The sequence below is a fragment of the Drepanopeziza brunnea genome, assembly GCF_022702325.1.
Source record: "Drepanopeziza brunnea f. sp. 'multigermtubi' strain 214-2 chromosome Unknown ctg5, whole genome shotgun sequence".
In the NCBI taxonomy this organism is placed as follows: Eukaryota; Fungi; Ascomycota; class Leotiomycetes; order Helotiales; family Drepanopezizaceae; genus Drepanopeziza; species Drepanopeziza brunnea.
The window spans coordinates 1,552,295-1,569,533 of NW_027094068.1; the positions used below are offsets into that span (position 1 = coordinate 1,552,295).

Consider the following 17,239-nt stretch of genomic DNA (forward strand, 5'->3'; position numbering starts at 1 on the left):
TAGCTCTCATGGATGTCGTTGATTCGATTTTGTTGCTGGGTCTTTGAAGTTGAACAAGACACCGCCATCCGAAGCAGGCGGGTGGTGGTCTAGTCGCGCTCGCCAAAGCACGAGCTTTGAACCCTGGAAATTAGAATGTTCTACAGAGCTGCAGCTACCAGAAACTCCACCTCCGCTGTCACCACCAACACTGCGTTATAGTACTGCATCCGTATCACTACTTCACCATGGCTCAGAGCTCGAGTCCCTCAATCTCTCGCGAGAGAAGCCCAATAGCGGTGCTCATCAACCCCGAAAAGGACATACCTCTAGGAGAGCGGGACATCCGAGTGGAAGACTATCTCAATGACAAGTTACAAAGCCCTGGCGACCTGAGAGAGATCGCTAAGATAGTCGAGAATGTATCGTTACAGAGGCAGCAGCTAGACGATCAGGTTTGTAAACCGCAGAGCATTCCACCATGTCTGGCCTCAACTAACTCAATCAATAGCTTACCAAAGCAAGAGCGGAAATCGAATTGGCCAAGGAGGCATGCAAGACTCGCGAAGTTCTCATGCTGGAAAAGACGAAAGAGTTCGAAAGGCAACATGCCAATGTAATGGCTCGTTTGAAGATTGTGACGTCTTCTGATACGCCAGAGGCGGCAGCAAGGCTCTTAGCAGAACCAGTCGAGGGCCTGCGGAAGATGGAATTGACACACCTCTACTTGCAAATGATCAGGGACGTCAAAACATGGCAAGCAGAGGCAAAGTCATGTCTGCCAGGAAATCCTAAGAAGGCCCTCAGGCCGTACATGCTGTTGCAAGGAATGGCCACGAGGCTTTCCGAGCTTCAACTTTCAGCCGAAGGTGCCGCTGTCCATCTGGTTCAGTACGTCCAACAGACAGTGGAGGTTCTCTGGGCTCAAATGAAAGCAATCATGGTGGGAGAGTTCGAAGCAGTGCTTAAGAATTCCCGGTGGCCAGATCCAACGAGCGAACCTACAGCGGAATGGAGTGACTGCATAGCGAAGCTCCTCGAGTTCCAGATGCCAGAAATTGTCCTTGCGAGGCAACCTCTCATACTTTTGCCAATGGGTTCGCTCGCAGACCCTTTCGTGCAACAGTTCAGATACCATTTTTACGGCGATAAACCAACAAACCACCCTAGTCAGGTTTGTCTCTACTTGTAAGAGAGTTGATGTGTGACTGACGGCTCATAGCTTGGAAATTTTTATTTCGCATGGTTTGTAGGAACAATATCGAAGTGGCAGAACTTTCTCCGAGAGAACATAGGCCCTTTACTCGCTACCCATTTTAGGGGCAACATCTATTCGGGCAATTCATTGTACGTCGATCCGGTAGCGGCCTTTGTGACTGCTCTGTTACCAGTAATGAGGGAGAAAGTCAATCGCCAAATCGAGCAAATTGCCGATAATCCTCCATTGTTCAGTAAATTTATGGTCCAACTGATGGACTTCGATGAGACGATCAGAAGCAAATTCAACTACGACGGAGGAAATCCAGACCTGGGCTGGAAGGGATTGACCTGGGATGTTCTGGATATCTGGTTTGACTCGTGGTACAACGTCGAAAAGAAGTTTGCTATAGATAGATACTGGGACATCATGCATACCCAGAACAGTTCGATGATTGACTACGACAGCTCTGGTCCCGGGAAGACCAAGCCGACCTTTGGAGCAGCAAAAATCTCAGACCTTATCCAAAATGTCACCGTCCAGTACCGCCAAGTGAGGAAGTTTTCACACAAGATGAAATTCCTTATCGGTATCCAACTAGAAATCCTTGATCTTTACTGGGGTGCCCTCAAAGATTCTCTGAACCTGTACACCACTATGACCTCCACAGTTGGCCGTGCTATACACGGATCCACCAAGGAACAGCAAGCCGCCCTCCAAGGAGTTGGCAAGCTTGAGACGCTATGTAAGGTCTTTGGCAGCGCGGAGCACCTGATCTCCACTATGAAAGATTGGAGCAACGAGGAGGTAAGCACTGAGTTTTGATACAACGTACTGGACATTTACCATGCGCTGAGCTGACGACTCTAGTTCTTCATCTGTCTGTGGGAAGGCTTGCAGGAGAGAGCAAGGGATACCGACAGCACCGTGGCACTCGCCGGGGAGATGTCATACACTGTGGTCAGAGAGAGTACATCTGATGCTATGGGCTCCGAGACCGAAGGCGCGGTGTTCGACAAAACTATTGAGAACTACGAACAGCTTCGAAGAATGGCCGAGTCCAACATTATCCAAGCGCTCAAATACGGATTCCCATCATCTTTTAAGCTGTACATCAACAGACCTCAGTGGTCGTCAGTTGATGATATTTCAGGTCGGTCAGCTATCCTTGCCTATTAAGGGCGTGGACTTACATTGGTAGGAACATGGCCTTCTGCCAGAACAGCAGAGCTTGATGCACCACTGCAGGTAAGTTGTTAATTTGAGAATGATATTATGGGAGTTGATCCGGTTCCAGGAATTGAAAGCAAGCCTGACTTTCCTACGCAAATCCCTGGCTGATGCTCCGTTCCGCCGTATCTGGCGCGAAGCTCTTAGCAGTCTCGCAGACCTAATCTACGACCAAATAGTTGTTAAACAAGAATTCACCACGGTCGGCGCTGCCCAACTCCGCTGTGATTTTGAAGCTATTCAAGCCACAGTCGATCGATACATCACTTACAGCAAAAACTCATCCCTTAGTATGCCGAAGCTGAGAGAGGCTATTCAATTGTTAAACATTCCGGTCGAAGGTGGCGAGGGTGATGTAGGACTGAAGGAGATTAGCGAGGAGATATTCGCGGGTGCTGAACGCACTTCAGCCATGCTTGAGAGGTTGGGAATGGAGTATCTTAGTAATGGGGAGGCGAGGGCGGTTCTAGCGAGGAGGCTTGAGGCGAGTACGGACTAGAGGTTGTTTGGGAGAGCCTTCACTTGCATAGTATCGGCGGTACATAGAACATACCATGATGTGTGCGAGTATCGGTAGGCTTTATCAGATATTCAAATCAACAACTTGGGGCCTCGCGGAACCTTCGATTTTCACGCTGTTTGGTAGGTGGTCATGCGGTCCACACTAAATTGAAATAACGCTGAAGTAGCCTGCATCTGCAAGCAGGAGTCAAGTGGCAGGTTCTAGCCATCGTGTCCTCTTCCCAAAACATCTCCAACACAAACTATACCCTTCACAATTCTCTCTAAGAAATGGCCCTCATTGTCATCTCCACCACAGCGAACGTGCCCGCACTAACAGGCATAGCCCTCAAGAGCGTCGGGAAGATGCCCTTCCAAAACCCCCTCAGTCCCTCCGCTCTGTAAGTCTGTCTGAAACAGTCATTCATCCCCTTATACTTCATTTCCTTGCCAAAGCCATCACTCTGCATCTTGCTCTTTACGACATCCAGCGGGTAGCTGCCCAGCCACAGCGCCTCCCCAGCCAAACCCCCGTAGAAAGCAACCTTCCACGTGGCGATGGCCTTGCGGTCGATGCCGTTGCGGGAGGCGTCGGCGTTCATCATCCACTCGAAAGCGAGGAACCAGACGCCATAGGCCTGCGCCTCGCGGAGGATGGTGACCGCCTCTCCACGATACAGGCCCTTCAGTACACCCTCGTGCGCGGAGAGCTTGCGTACGCAGTCCAGCGGGCCGCTGTACAGGCGTGCGGCGCCGTGGGGTTGCGTCTGCAGTCGGATCCTCACGTGTTCGATGGGGCCCGAGATCACGGAGTTGGCGATTCCCGCGAACGCACCGGCGCAGTAGTACTGTGGGTAGCTGAGCCCGGGCGATGAGGGGGACTTGGAGGTGTTGTAGGCCTCCAGACGGCGGCGGGCTTCGTGGAAGGCGCCAAACTGCACCGAGACGCAGGCGCCGATTCCGATCAGGGGCGTGAGGGTGCCTTTGTAGAAGGCGAGGGCACCCTCTTGGGCGTAGATGGTTTTTGCGGCGGCGAAGGCGTTGGGGTATCGGGTTGTGGTTTGCAGGCGGACTTTTACTATGTCGAAAGGTTGGCCTGGAGGGGGTGGTCAGAGTTGAAGGAATTAAGATGGGTGGAATGTGAAGGAATGCCTAGGCCATGATGTGAAGGAGAGACTTCTGAGATATGGGAGAGAGATTCATCATATATATCAAGCAGAGGGATATAGAGACACAAATATTCACAGAGATTTGAATCGTAAACAATTGATCAAGCAGCCAATGTCACCACTCCCTCTCCCACTCATGGTACACACGTGATATCAAATTGAAAACCGGCAAAGGAAGACGAACGATTGGAAAGAGAGAAAAGCGTATCCACGGAAAGGAAGCTCACCTATGAGTACCTGCGCAACTCCGCCTGCAGCGCCGGCGAGCAGGTCCTTCAGCGTCCTCGCCATTCCTCCCTCCTCCATCTCAGCAGCGGCGTCCGCCATCTTGTACTGCAACACACGATCTCTGCTTTCACAACTTTTCCCAAGTAGTCTTCCTGCGCGAAGTATTGAATTTTGCGTACTTCAGTTCACCCACGGTTTGTATTGCTGGGGTTATCTATGATGCGAGATGTAAACAAAGGCCGTGGTTGTAGAAACGCTTTGTGCTACCGGTATACTGAATGCGAAGCTCGGGAGTGGTGATGTGCTCGCTTAATAGTCGCTTGAGAGCCAATCATTCATTCTACTATGCCCAGAGGCCTCCTTTCAGAGTTTTCATCTTCTGGACCTCACATTTCGACATTCAACCTTCGCCATTTAACACCAACCAACACCAACACCACTAGCATTTCAACCTTCATCACCAGACTTGGGCCATCTTGAAGCTGTCAAGACCAATTTCCTGATTGAAAGACATTATCTTGGATTATCTCACTTAGCGATCTTCTCGCCACCTCAAGATGAGGGAGGTCCTCTATTGGTTGTATATCCTTGTTTTCTCATAGGACGGCGCATCGGTCACTCCGGCACTGCAGTCCAGTCCAGTCGGTCATGCCACTATGGCAGGCTTTCGGTTTTTGCCCCTCCATCAGCGGCTTGATCAGCCTTAAGCCCTCCCCACGCCTTCTCTTATCTCTGTTGCGGTCTATTTCATTTGATCCTCTCAAGTCGCAAACCTAATTCACAGCCATCTTTAAGTTTTCCATCACAGCTTTCCAAACGCAGCAGCCCCATCAAAATGGTCATCCTCGGAGGCCTCGAGCTCGTGGCAGCAGGTTACATTTTGAAAAAGCACTGTGACAACAAGAGAGAGAAGCAGCGCATCGAAGATGAAGCCGCCGCTCTAGAAGAACAGCAATACCGCATCTTTCCCTCTGACGGACGCGGTCGTCACTCGCAGTCACAACATCGAAGAAGACGATCGCATAGTCGCAGGAGACATTCGACGGATGGAAAATATAGGAAAGAGTCTCCGCAACCACCGATGTCTAGTGCAAGGCCGCCACAATATATCAATGTGCCAGCGCCTGGGAACATGCAAAACCCGATCACATATCCTCCGCCGCCACAGAGGCCGAACGGACCACAGCCGCAACAACAGCAGAGACCGCCACAGCCTCAGGAAGCACAATACCCACCAGATATAAAATACGGATGGACAGATGACGAGCCTGCGCGGCCTCTGAGACAACATGATGTCAACGATCCACCGACAGGCTGGCCTGCCAACTGGGAGCAATCGGTAGCATCACGCGCTGAGTCTTCGAGGGGCAGACAGGAGATGCGGACCGATTCGCCGCATGTGCGGTTTGCGAGTGAGAGATACTCGCCGAGTGTGAGGTCTGAGAGTCGGAGCCCTCCGCCGTGTTACAGAGCGTAGAAAGGGACGATGTGGGTAGGAGCTGAAGGGATAGATGCTGGCATCAAAAGCCAGGGAATCACATATATGTGATGGGATGGTATATCTTGTTGCAACGGTTGTCTGTTAGCGGGAGTTTGGATTTATCGCTTGTCGGCGTCTTTGACAGAGCCAAGCCAGGGTGCAAGATTGGGTTTATAGTATGTAGCTCTCGATACCATTTCAGTAATTTCATCTTTTTTGCCCATCACACCCGTTGTCGAATTCGGTTTGGGATATTCAGAGGCTGTAGATATCAGAGAATGTCAGATGGTCGATTCCACTTTGGAATATTTCTTTTGCGGGTTACTGGCATGAGGCGTACCAGGCAATTTTTGTGGTTTTGAGCTCCAAGTTTTGTTGCACGTCACTTCCATGTCCCACTCAGCGCCGGGACATTAAGAATAGCCCATACCTTTGTTGCACGTCGCACTCGTTGCCGAATTTATGTTGGACATTCGGAGCACTCGGTGCCCTGGCCATTATCAAAGTCTTTGTTGCACATCGCGCCAATGTCCCAAGTACGACCCGAGACATTCCCGGGCACCTGGGACATGGCGAGATTTACAGCCTCGTACCGTGTTCACTATCCCAGCGGGGCCAACGGAACTTGTGACAGCAGCCTGACATCCTTTTCTACTTCCAGCGGGCCCGCTCTATTGCCATCGGGTGGCTTCTCGTGCAAGTTACCTGGGCGTGTGCAGTGCGGATCTGAGTATGGTTTTGATATGGAGTTGATGGCGGCTTGGAGGGAAACGACATGGCTTGTTTGTAAGGAGGAGAAGTCTTGACCCGGCACTCGGAGATCTATCTCGCTTAGATGTCGAGGCAAGTCACGGTAGGGAATGAATTCTCTGTCTGCAAGCGGCTTTTATTTCGTCGGATTGGATAGGATGGACAACCCAAGTATTCAGGATCCTCACGTCGAAGGGAGACTCTCGGAACTTGATTCTTGTTGAGTACTTATTCAGAACGACGCAATGAAGACATCTTATTTGAGGGACTCGGAATATAAACGCCCGCAAAATTGCCCGCCTGGTTACTAGGTAGTACTGCCGATCCGACGGCAAGGAGTACGTTCCCATTGTTCGAATGGCGTCTTGGACACTTTTTGGTTTGACGCTCGGTACTCACGGAATAAGCCGAGTGGTGAACGTTCCAGGTAGCTAGGGGTGCGAAATGGCACTAGAGCTGTGAGGCCATCCATATTTCAACTATTGCCTGCCCTCACAAATAATATAGCATCAATTCTTTGGCAGAGCTCGACTATTTGGAGTTTCCATGTGGAGGTACCTGCCACGGGCATCTTCCGATTTCTCTTCATTCGCTCTCTGCATCTCATGCTATCTGCGGAAGAGGGTGGGTTGCTTCTGCCGGTACTTTGGACCACCTGCTCGAGACTACCCGTCCATCCTTGACCACAGCCAGAAGATTCTCGTCAGGCCGATCGAGAATGGTTACATCATCCAGTGGGTTCTTGTTCAAGATGAGGAAGTCGGCGAGGTATCCCGGCTTCACGTTTCCCAGGTTGTCCTGCTGCATCATTTTTGCTGCGTTGGTAGTCGCACTTTGCAAAATCTGCAAGTCTGTCAAGGCCTGTCTCCGCAGCTGAAACTCATGCGTCTGGGCATATTGAAGAGGTCCAAGGAGATCTGACCCGTAGCAAATCGTGACGCCGGCTTCAGACGCTATCCTGAGAGAGCGCAGGCCTGCCTCGAGAATCTCCTTGTTCTTGACAGCCGAGGCAGGCGGCAGGAAGTCCGCGAAAGGGGGCGTCTCCATAGCTGCGTACGTGATGAGTGTCGGCGTCAGGAAGACGCCCTTCTCAGCCATCAGCTGGGCGGTAGGCTCGTCGATCAGGTTTCCATGCTCGATGCCACGGACGCCGAGCGCCACAACCTGTCGAATCGCTCTGGGAGTATAAGCGTGCGCGGTGACGTACGTCCCAGCGTTGTTTGCGACCTTGACGATTGCAGAGATCTCTTCCTCCGAGAATTGCAGCTGGTGGATGCCGTCGCTGGGACTCGCCACGCCACCGCCTGCCATGATCTTGATGAAGTCGGCACCGCGGCGAATCTCCTCTCTAGCGGCCTTCATACACTCCGGTACGCCATCACAAAGTCTCCCGAGGATGGTAAGATGGCCTCCGCAGCAGGGCTCTTGGTCGTACATCGACCGTGTGTCTCCGTGACCGCCTGTCTGCGACAGCGCGTGGCCAGAAATGAACAATCGTGGGCCCCGAATTGCGTTCTCAGCAATCGCTTGCTTCAGTGCTGACTGTGCCCCAGCACAGTCGCGTATCGAGGTGAATCCTCTGTCAAGCATCTGTCCTGCAACATAGGGCACTCTCGCTGCTGCGACCGCGGGAGCCATACTCAGGGTCGAATGCAGGTCAGGAGCACCAGGGACGATAGTTATGTGAACGTGACAGTCAATTACTTTATCCGCGTCAGTTCCCTTTTCATGGATTTGAAGGGGAATTCGTGCTTACATCCAGGGCATATGAACTTCCCCTCCAGGTCGATGATGGTCGTTGCTTGCTTGTCTTCTATCTCTACCGTTTCCGAGACGCTTCTGATGAGGTCGCCAACCACATGAACAAAGACATCCTTTAGCACAGTGCCGTTGATAGGATCTATAACGTTGGCATGGATAAATACGATGTTTGATATTGGAGACTTGGGCCGCCAAGGCGTGACCAGATCTTGAACAGGCCGCTGCTCCATCATTTGTTGCGTAGCGTGACTTTGCAGAAATGGTACCTTTGGAGGTTGTTTGGCATGTTTGTTTCATAACGTCGAGACAATAAAGTTTTTAAGATTTTATAAGCTTACTGACTTTCTGGACCCTCTTCGAATCCCCAAAATAGGAGGCCGGGATCCTGCTCCAGATACCCGCTCGTCTAAGATAGGAGGAGCATTCGGCCCAATATCTATTGGGTAGAGCAACCGTAATATCACCAGTCTTATCTGTAGTCCCCTGTTCTTGTTGATATGCTATGAAGAATTGTAAGTACGGCCTCTCCACGGCACTGCATCCCACCTTCGTCAAGCTCGGGGATCGTCCGCATGGATGGAGATAGGCATGCCGGTCATAACGATCGTGGACTACGGCTAGCCCAGGTGTACTATCAAACTCCATTACCCTCCTGATATAAAAGGGATAGAGTCTCACTCAATTGCCTCTATTTTAAATTGCGTATATTTTGTTGAGGTGTTTTTCTTACATGGCCGAAGCGAACAAAATCTCGCCAAGATGACTTCCGTTAACGAAAAAGCCATGTCTTCGGATGCCAACGCTTGCTCCGGCTTATCAAAGATCGATGATGGTATCCCTATTGCCAGTCTCAATCCCGAGGACGAGAAGAAGCTGGTCCGGAAGATCGATTTTCAGTTCATAGCCGAGCCGTCCCGAAGTACTGGTACCTCACTGACTGCCCTGCAGTTTGATTCCCATCATGTTCATTCTGTACTTCTTCCAGTACATCGACAAGACATCCCTGGGTTATACTGCTATTATGGGCTTGAAAGTCGATGCAGTAAGTGATAAAAGGCCTTCTGTCAGATCATCCACTGACCGAAAGCACAGCACTTGAAAGGTCAAGAGTACTCTTGGGTGTCAAGTTTCTTCTATGTTGGTTTCCTTGTTGCGAGTCCTATTGCCAGCGTGTTTCTCGTCAAGTTCCCCGTAGGCAGAGTCGTCAGCAACACGGTGTATGTGTCTACCATCTCCAGAAGCCATTCCAATCATTGACAACGCAGTCCAGTTTGCTCTGGGGTACGGTGTTGATGTGCATGGCCGCTTCGAAGAGCTTTGCAGGCTTGTCGGTTCTCCGGATCCTCCTCGGAGGCTTGGAAGCCGCGATAAACCCTGGCTTCACGATCCTTACAGCTATGTGGTATAAACCTTCGGAACACGCTCTCAGGCATGGTCTGTGGTATGGAGGAGGTCAGTAAATCTCACTTTGATAGTCAAGTAGTTTGAAGATACGAAGAGCGGGAGCTGGCTGCATCCGCTCGCTCACCTGTACCGGGAACTGCTTTGCTGATCTGTTGACTAGCTCCCATCGCCATGACATTTGGAGGTCTCTTATCCTACGCTATCAATCATATCACTATAGGCATGGCGCCGTGGAAATGGCTCTTCGTCCTTTTCGGAGCAGCAACCTTTCTCTGGGGTATCGTCATGCTCATCTTCCTCCCGGACTCTCCACAACACGCCAGATTCCTCGGTCCCGAAGAGAGACGCCAAGCATTTGCTCGTGTTCAGGGGGAACAGCACTCGGCATATACGCGGAAGTGGAACAATGCTCAAGTGGTAGAAGCTCTGATCGATCCAAAGTCGTGGTTGCTGTGCTTCCTCGCTTTCTTCCTCTGCCTCCCTGGTGGAGGACTGGGTAGCGTAAGTCATCGTTCAAATCCCAGACCAGGATGGTAGGTGCTCATGTCTGCTTCACACAGTTCGGCAGTATCATCCTCCAAGGATTCGGGTTCAGCACTTTCGAGACGCTTCTCCTGGGGATGTCCCAGGGGGCCTTCATGTTCATCTTCCTCGTCTTCACCGTGACATGGTCCGTGAAGTTCAGGAATGGAAGGTGCATCTCCATTGCCATCTGTCAAATCTTCTCCTTGATCGGCTGCCTCATGATCAAATACATCCCACCCCACAACAAAATCGGCCGTCTCGCAGGCCTCTGGTTGATCGGGGCCTACGCTAGCGCTACTCCCACAATCATGAGTCTGATTTCCAGCAACGTCATCGGATATACCAAGAAAGCCGTCGTGGGCGGCATGTTCTTCGTAGCTTTCTGTGCCGGCTACATTGTCGGACCTCAGACTATGCTCAGCCATGAAGCGCCCGGCTACGAGGTAAGTTGGCGATGGCGACTTTCGCTGGCTGTGATGATGGCTAATGGGCATACGCAGACTGGATTCAGTGTCATGGTCGCTTGTTTTGTCCTCAATCCTGTCCTTGTCATGGTGCTCCGCCAAGTTATGGACTTCACCAACAAGAAGCGCGACCGTGAGGCTGCGGGTACTGATACTCTATCTCGCGAAAATGTTGCTGAGACCGAAGGAGCACTAGCTCAGATCGAGCTCGATGAAACAGATTGGCAAAATAAAAGAATTCGGTACGAGCTGTAGCACCAGAGGAGGGCGCCCGCTTGTAAAGGGGTCTGTCAGGAACGATCGGGAAAGGAAGTTGGATCTAGTTCCAGCACAGCAGGGACGCAGGAAGATAGTGACATCCCTCATCGCTCATTCTTACCAAGAGATTGTCTAGGAGACGTTGACTACATTTCACGTCCAGCGGTCAATCAAACGCTTAAAAGCTCAAGAGTCCTTGGTCCGACGTACTCTTCTCAACTCCAACTTCGTCATCAACAGCAAAAATTCAGAAGGCTCCGAGAGCTGCAACTTACACACCGAAAGCCCCAGACCTCTCCTTGGAGAAGGTTCAGGCTCTTGGCTAGCAGTCCTTGCCTCCTCGAGCTGTATTTCATATCCTCTAGTATCAAGATGTTTGTCTTTCTAAAATGCTCAGTATCTACCCTTTAAGCTAGCTTCAGCAGCTTCTTGCTGGCCAAGTTGCTCTCTATCCAAAAGCGGCTTTTCGAGAAAAAAAAAAAGGAAAAAAAAGACATCAAAGAAGTTCTGGACCACAGTCCCGCCCAGGACTGGATCAATGTCTATATTGACACTGAAAGTGCCAAGCGAGCATTGGACTCCTAAGCAGCCAGCTACCTACCCTATGTTGCCAACAACAGCGCCAACACCCAGAATCTCCCCTCGGCATCCCCTTCTGGCTGCCACCGTCGGCGCCACCGAGAAAGTTCCAGTCAAGAGGCCGCCGCTCCGTCATAAGCCAGTACACACCATCTCTCGAACCCAAGACCATCCATCTCATTCCTCACGGAAACCCGACTCTGGATCCCCCCCCCCCGCCCCTGGGCTCTACTTTATCTACAAGACGGGTAACAAGGGCCTCACTGATTGATATCCACCCACTTCTGAAAAAAAAAAAAAAAAAAAAAAACCTCTCTCTAGCCGTTGGAACAGCTGGTTTTCCTCCCGTGACCAAGGAAGGGGGATCCCATCGCGGGGTTCGTTACACCAGTGACTTTTCACCCCGAAGTGATCGTCGAATCTCCTTTTTTGACATCTACTGCAGAACTTCCGAGGGCTGAGTAAGCTTGTGTAGATTCACGGGTTCGGTGAGCAAGCTGCAAGCAGATTGGATTATTGTGCTGGTTTTTTTTTTTTTTTTTTTTTTTTTTTTTTTTAATTCTTAACAGAACTTGGTATCTAAAAGGTAGGAAAGAGTCTGAGATATGCCTGTCGCCTTCTATCGATTCGAGGCTTTGCAATACGCTATATTGGGATCGGAGAATGGAGGATGGAAAAGCCTGTTTTGTAAAGTATACTTCCATGCTCGGGCGACGAGTAAAAGAACAACAAAAATATTACTCAAAAGTGAAGCTATAGAAATTAGACAACAGCAGGGTTCGCAGAGGACGAAAATATTTGGTGATTGAAAGTTCGCGCCTGATAGCAATACTTCATGTCACATAGTAGATAATAGAGAAAAGTGGAGGGTTGCAAGTGATGGTTCTGTGCAAGTTAATACCTCCCTACTAGTGGTCATAGTTCTGCTTTTCACCTAAGCCCACAACCAGAGTGGTTTCCTGGTCCTTCACCACCTCCTATGGTATTCCGTCTCACCAAACTTGTCCTCTACCACCTCGTCTGGTATCTTCATCCCACCGAACTCCTTCGTCCACTCATTACCAAGAGATAGCGCCTTATGCGTAGTAGTCGTGAGCTTTTTCCACAAAGTTTTCTGTCTCTTTGCTTTTGCCTCCTGTACAGTGTAATTCGCAGAGGCTTCACGCTTTGACACGGGCTGTGCAATGATCATCTCGGACATCTCTTCAAGCTTCTGGTATGCCTCCTTGAATTCGACCCCAAGTTTTTCTGGGGCTAGTCGCATCCGGAAGGTCTTTATCACTTCAACTTCTGCCTTCTTGTACCTCTCTAGTTGCTTCATTATGTCTGACTCCGTAGCCGCGACGTAGTCCATAAGCTCATTCAAAGCAGGCGTAGGTGTCCAGCGTTCAGTCTTTTTTTCAAATCCCAGATACTTCACAAACCAAGAGTCGATCATGGCATTGATAAGTGTTTGCAGGATCTGAAGATATTCGAGGTTGCCGGGTGGTATAATTGCTGGCAGATCGTTCAAACCGTTGTCGAGCTCTGTGGCAATTGAAATGGGTGAGACATCTTGGACCAAGGGGAGGAGGTTGCTGTGCATTTCCTCGTTACTGTCGGAGTACATATAGATGATGGTTATGATATCGTCGAGCTCGAATCCAGTACCGTTGCATGCCTCAAGCAACGTCTGATGCAATGTGATGGTGCCTTCTTCGTGCTTCCTGGTCTTCATCAACAACTCCCATTTCGGTTGCTCCTGTCTGAGTCTTCGGGAGATATCTGTCCAATAACCTTCGAGCAAGGGAGCTCCGGCCAAGTTTGATTCCTGGGCTCGATTTCGAACCATCTTGCATGCTATGGCAAACATGTCTCCATACCGAGCTGAAAGCTTCAATTTCTGAAGCTGCACGATGTTCGCACGTAACTCTTGCGATGTATTGCTCCGAGTTTGGAATTTGCAGATCAAATACTCGTTTGACTCCTCGAACGTTCTCAAAGTCGATCTCCACTCCGCGTGTAGTGCCAACACCTCGTCTCCCAGTATTTCTCCTTCTTCAATGTCCATTTCCAACTCGAAAGCGTCCTTGCATGCATGCTTGTAGATCTGAAGTTGATACTCCCAATCGGCGAAATTTTACGGGTGGGATCTCTTAAGGCGTGATCGACCCATCGCAGTCGCTTGACCAATGATGGCATATCATAGGTCGATGCTGGTTGGGACTCTTCGGGTGGTGATTGAGCAGAGTTTGGGGTCGCGGACTCGGGAGGTGGTGCGAGATGGGCGGTCCCGACATGTTGATATGTAGGTAGAGGATTGACTGGATGAGTGGTGTGCTGGGCTCAAAGAGATTCGAAGATGGTCAGAGCTGGTCCGACAGGGTGAAAATGACTGACGAGTTGATGTGAAGGGGTGGAGATGGCTTAGAGTTGATGAGATCAGAGGTGAAGACGGCTTAGAGCTGATCAGTGAGGTGAAGATGACTCAGAGTTGATGAGAGAGGTGGAACAGTGCAAGGAGGAAGAGACAGTGCGAAGTAATATACAGCCCCAGACTAGTGGTCCGTGCGCCCTAGCGCCTCTCTTTTGTTGAGCCTCACTACGCCCTTATTGGAAGGCGCGATACAGACCAGCGCTAGATCTATTTAGCTGAGCTTCGCACCTCTGTACTTGTGGAAAGGTACTTAGGGAAATGCCGGCGCCGGGCTACTGCAAGATCTCTTCAGGACCCTTTTCAGTTTTCTCTTCGCAATAATAATGATGAAGCAAAGTGATTTTTTTCAAAAGGGACTTAGTAATTTTACAGTGTAAGTCCTTGACAGAGGTTCAGGGTAAACATCAGGTACTCCCCGCTGCTATCAATATTCTTCCTGGCGAAGACTCAGCGAGTCCCGTATATCGCTGATCAATAGTATAAGCCTGTGTGTCTTATTTCGGATTTCAATTTCCTATGCTACCTTACAGGCAGGTAGGGGGTCATTTCCATGGTCCTTTGACCTTCTCTTATAAGAGACGGTTATTACCCCATATTGAAGTTGGACATAAACCCCGTGACCAATGGCGCTTGCCATACTCGGATGCAAGGTGAATATAGTTGATCACGTGGTAAGTAAAGCTTGGCGCCAAAACACCCTTCTTTCGGTAGTACCGACAGCCGACTCGATCATGACATTGGAAGAGTGTTGCGGCTACAGCAGCAGGGTGGAGTTTTTCAACGACGACGTCTTATGTATCATTGGCAGCATACGGAACCAACCGATGATCTTCGGCCGCTTGTTCGTTCCGAAGCCATCCTGGCCCGAGGAGGACTTGCTTCCAAGTGGGAGGCCCGACTCCGCATATCAATGTCGGGTTTAAAGTATTACAGATCACAGCTTGCCTTCAGAGGCATATCGCACAAGGCGCCATCAGTATTCGGAGCAGTCAGTCTGCTGAAGAAGCGTCTTGCAGCCGATGCGGCGTTACCAATCCACCTTATCATCTTGGACTGGATGCGAGAGTTAAAGAAAGATGGCAGCGCCGAGAAACGGAAGCATGCAGAGGAATCACTGCTGAGAGCAGAGCAGATCGATACTGCTGAGAAGACTGCACGTATGATGGAGGAGCACGGAGCTGCATCCCTCATGGTCAAGAGAACAAGGCTCGGGAAGAACGAAGAGAACCTAAGTATGGCAGACGGAGACTTGTACTTCGCTCCGTCCGACAATTGAGTACCTCCTGGAGGCAGTCAGCTATGTGGAGCAGAAGATTACGTGCAAGCACTGGGACATCAGCGGAAAGTGGACTCTGCAGTCCGTCAACACCAAGCAACTCCTTGTACCGGCTACCATGGAGATTCGTTGCTATGAGAACCCGACGCAAATCTTCGGGGGAATCGATTCGGGCCAGTTTGGGGGTATATTGCGATGTTCAAAGGGCCTCGAGAGCGACTACCCCTCCGATGCCAGCGCCGATTCCGACTCCTCGGGCGCCTACGATGAATTTGACATTGGTGATAATGACCAACCGACCGGAAACGGACCAAGGTTGTTCTTCCGGTTCTTTGGATTCGATATCAAGGCCCGCGCGATAGTTGCTGGAGAACAGGGAGAAGAAACTTGCACTACGCGGTTTTCAGCCGAAGGCAAGAAGGTGGAAACCTGCTTGTGGTATCCAGAAACATACTACGGCGGAGACGTCTGATGGAGAATGGGAGGGAAGATGTACGAATTCGCAGGCTCGAAGGTTGCGAATCATAGATTCGAATTACCGTACCTGGCCGGTCCGCCGCTGTGCATGCTGAGCCGAGGACCGAGTGGGATGCTCACATTGTGGCTCATAAATCAAGAAGAAGGATGAAGCGAATGATGATTACCATAACTTGTTGAAGATTAATCAAGAGAATGTGGTGAGGCGGAGGCAGAGGCGCTGATGGCTGATGGCTGATGACTGATGGCTGATGGCTGATGGGTGGCTGATGGGTAAATACCCAATTCCGGAGTTCGCCACTGGCCGAGAGCATACTCTACTTATAGAGGTCGTTAATCCTAGACGGTATCCAGCATGTTATTATTATCGAAGTCGGTCTTTGGGCCGTAGAGTAAATCCGATCTCTCACCCTCCCCTCCGGAACTTCGATGCCCAGCCAGGAAAAGAGGGCCGGGCAGCAAAACAAACTAGGTGCGCTCTCGCCTCTTTATGATTGCTGGATCGATGTGGGTCGATGGGGGTCGATGGGGGTTCTATGTGGGTCGATATGGGTTCGATGTGGATCGATGTGGATCGATGTGGATCGATATGGGTCAATGTGGGTCGATGAGCATCGATGTGGGTCGATGCCAAGGACCTAAAGCCCCCCCGGCGGGCGAATCACATCTGCTCACGACCCTTGAATCTTCAAAACTTGGGGACCCGTTTTTTCCGTTCCCATAATAGAACACGTGACGGCCATCGATCTGCTGGGAAATTCCGATCCCAGAAAACGGTCGACTTCACGAAGATCGGGAAATGCCTCCTTTCGACACGCAAAACAGTGATCAACCGCCAACGGCCACCATGCCGCCCCGATTCATAAGGCGTCGATCGACCAGACCGGCAGATGGAGCGACCCATTCTCGATCACTGAGCATGTTGCCCGTCCGGTGGAGAGGAAGAGGAAGAGCAAGCAGACCAAGGTGTCGATCCAGATCTGAAAACTCGCTGCCACACGATCCAACAGAGAATATCCAAACATTCTACGCCTATACCTACGCCTACGCCTCTCCCGATACCGATACCTGCTTCCAACCATTCCTCAGCATCCGTCTTCTCTTCCCACCGACTCCAACTTCCAACCATCCAGCAAACCAGACCAAAAACCTGCCTCTCCCTTCTCGGCCATACCATCACCACCACCACCACATACCATAACATACCAACACACAGGACCCCCGATCCACATATCGACACCGACAACGACAACGACAACGACATCGACATCGCCCTTGGCCCTCGGCACTACCTACCTACCCACTCCTTAAGGGAATAGACGTCTCAACCACTCGAGGACGACGCAATACCACGCAGCACCCCAGTCACGAGCCATACCTAGGTACATACATACATATAACATACATACATACATACATACACACGCGCATACACACATACACCTACCTACACTTCCCATACGCATCCCCTTGTCCTCCAGCGCCCCGAACCGGCTCACCCCCCGTCCGTTACCCCCGATCCCCCAGTTCACAGACGCCATCAA

At 50.7% G+C, this 17,239-nt stretch overlaps 7 protein-coding genes across 7 annotated transcripts; 4 read left to right on the forward strand and 3 right to left on the reverse strand.

Annotated features, from left to right (window-relative positions):
- Positions 1-227: 227 nt before the first annotated feature.
- On the forward strand, positions 228-2,906 carry L3040_003760 (uncharacterized protein; the record flags this gene model as incomplete). Its single annotated transcript, XM_007294628.1, has 6 exons — positions 228-434; positions 491-1,153; positions 1,202-1,984; positions 2,048-2,330; positions 2,379-2,425; positions 2,475-2,906. 6 exons carry the CDS (start codon positions 228-230, stop codon positions 2,904-2,906), a joined length of 2,415 nt encoding a protein of 804 aa, XP_007294690.1.
- Positions 2,907-3,192: 286 nt separating this feature from the next.
- On the reverse strand, positions 3,193-4,404 carry L3040_003761 (uncharacterized protein; the record flags this gene model as incomplete). The annotated part of the gene is made up of 2 exons (XM_007294627.1): positions 3,193-4,004; positions 4,305-4,404. 2 exons carry the CDS (start codon positions 4,402-4,404, stop codon positions 3,193-3,195), a joined length of 912 nt encoding a protein of 303 aa, XP_007294689.1.
- A 736-nt stretch (positions 4,405-5,140) lies between these two features.
- Positions 5,141-5,782, forward strand: L3040_003762 (uncharacterized protein; the record flags this gene model as incomplete). The annotated part of the gene is made up of 1 exon (XM_007294626.1): positions 5,141-5,782. One exon carries the CDS (start codon positions 5,141-5,143, stop codon positions 5,780-5,782), a length of 642 nt encoding a protein of 213 aa, XP_007294688.1.
- A 1,356-nt stretch (positions 5,783-7,138) lies between these two features.
- Positions 7,139-8,526, reverse strand: L3040_003763 (uncharacterized protein; the record flags this gene model as incomplete). The annotated part of the gene is made up of 2 exons (XM_007294625.2): positions 7,139-8,238; positions 8,292-8,526. 2 exons carry the CDS (start codon positions 8,524-8,526, stop codon positions 7,139-7,141), a joined length of 1,335 nt encoding a protein of 444 aa, XP_007294687.2.
- A 529-nt stretch (positions 8,527-9,055) lies between these two features.
- Positions 9,056-10,944, forward strand: L3040_003764 (uncharacterized protein; the record flags this gene model as incomplete). Its single annotated transcript, XM_007294624.1, has 7 exons — positions 9,056-9,192; positions 9,245-9,338; positions 9,389-9,513; positions 9,567-9,748; positions 9,861-10,201; positions 10,261-10,668; positions 10,726-10,944. The coding sequence occupies 7 exons, from the start codon at positions 9,056-9,058 to the stop codon at positions 10,942-10,944; spliced, it is 1,506 nt and encodes a 501-aa protein (XP_007294686.1).
- Positions 10,945-12,493: 1,549 nt separating this feature from the next.
- Positions 12,494-13,576, reverse strand: L3040_003765 (uncharacterized protein; the record flags this gene model as incomplete). Its single annotated transcript, XM_007294623.2, has 1 exon — positions 12,494-13,576. One exon carries the CDS (start codon positions 13,574-13,576, stop codon positions 12,494-12,496), a length of 1,083 nt encoding a protein of 360 aa, XP_007294685.2.
- A 1,276-nt stretch (positions 13,577-14,852) lies between these two features.
- On the forward strand, positions 14,853-15,690 carry L3040_003766 (uncharacterized protein; the record flags this gene model as incomplete). The annotated part of the gene is made up of 2 exons (XM_066156529.1): positions 14,853-15,174; positions 15,236-15,690. The coding sequence occupies 2 exons, from the start codon at positions 14,853-14,855 to the stop codon at positions 15,688-15,690; spliced, it is 777 nt and encodes a 258-aa protein (XP_066012111.1).
- Positions 15,691-17,239: the final 1,549 nt, after the last annotated feature.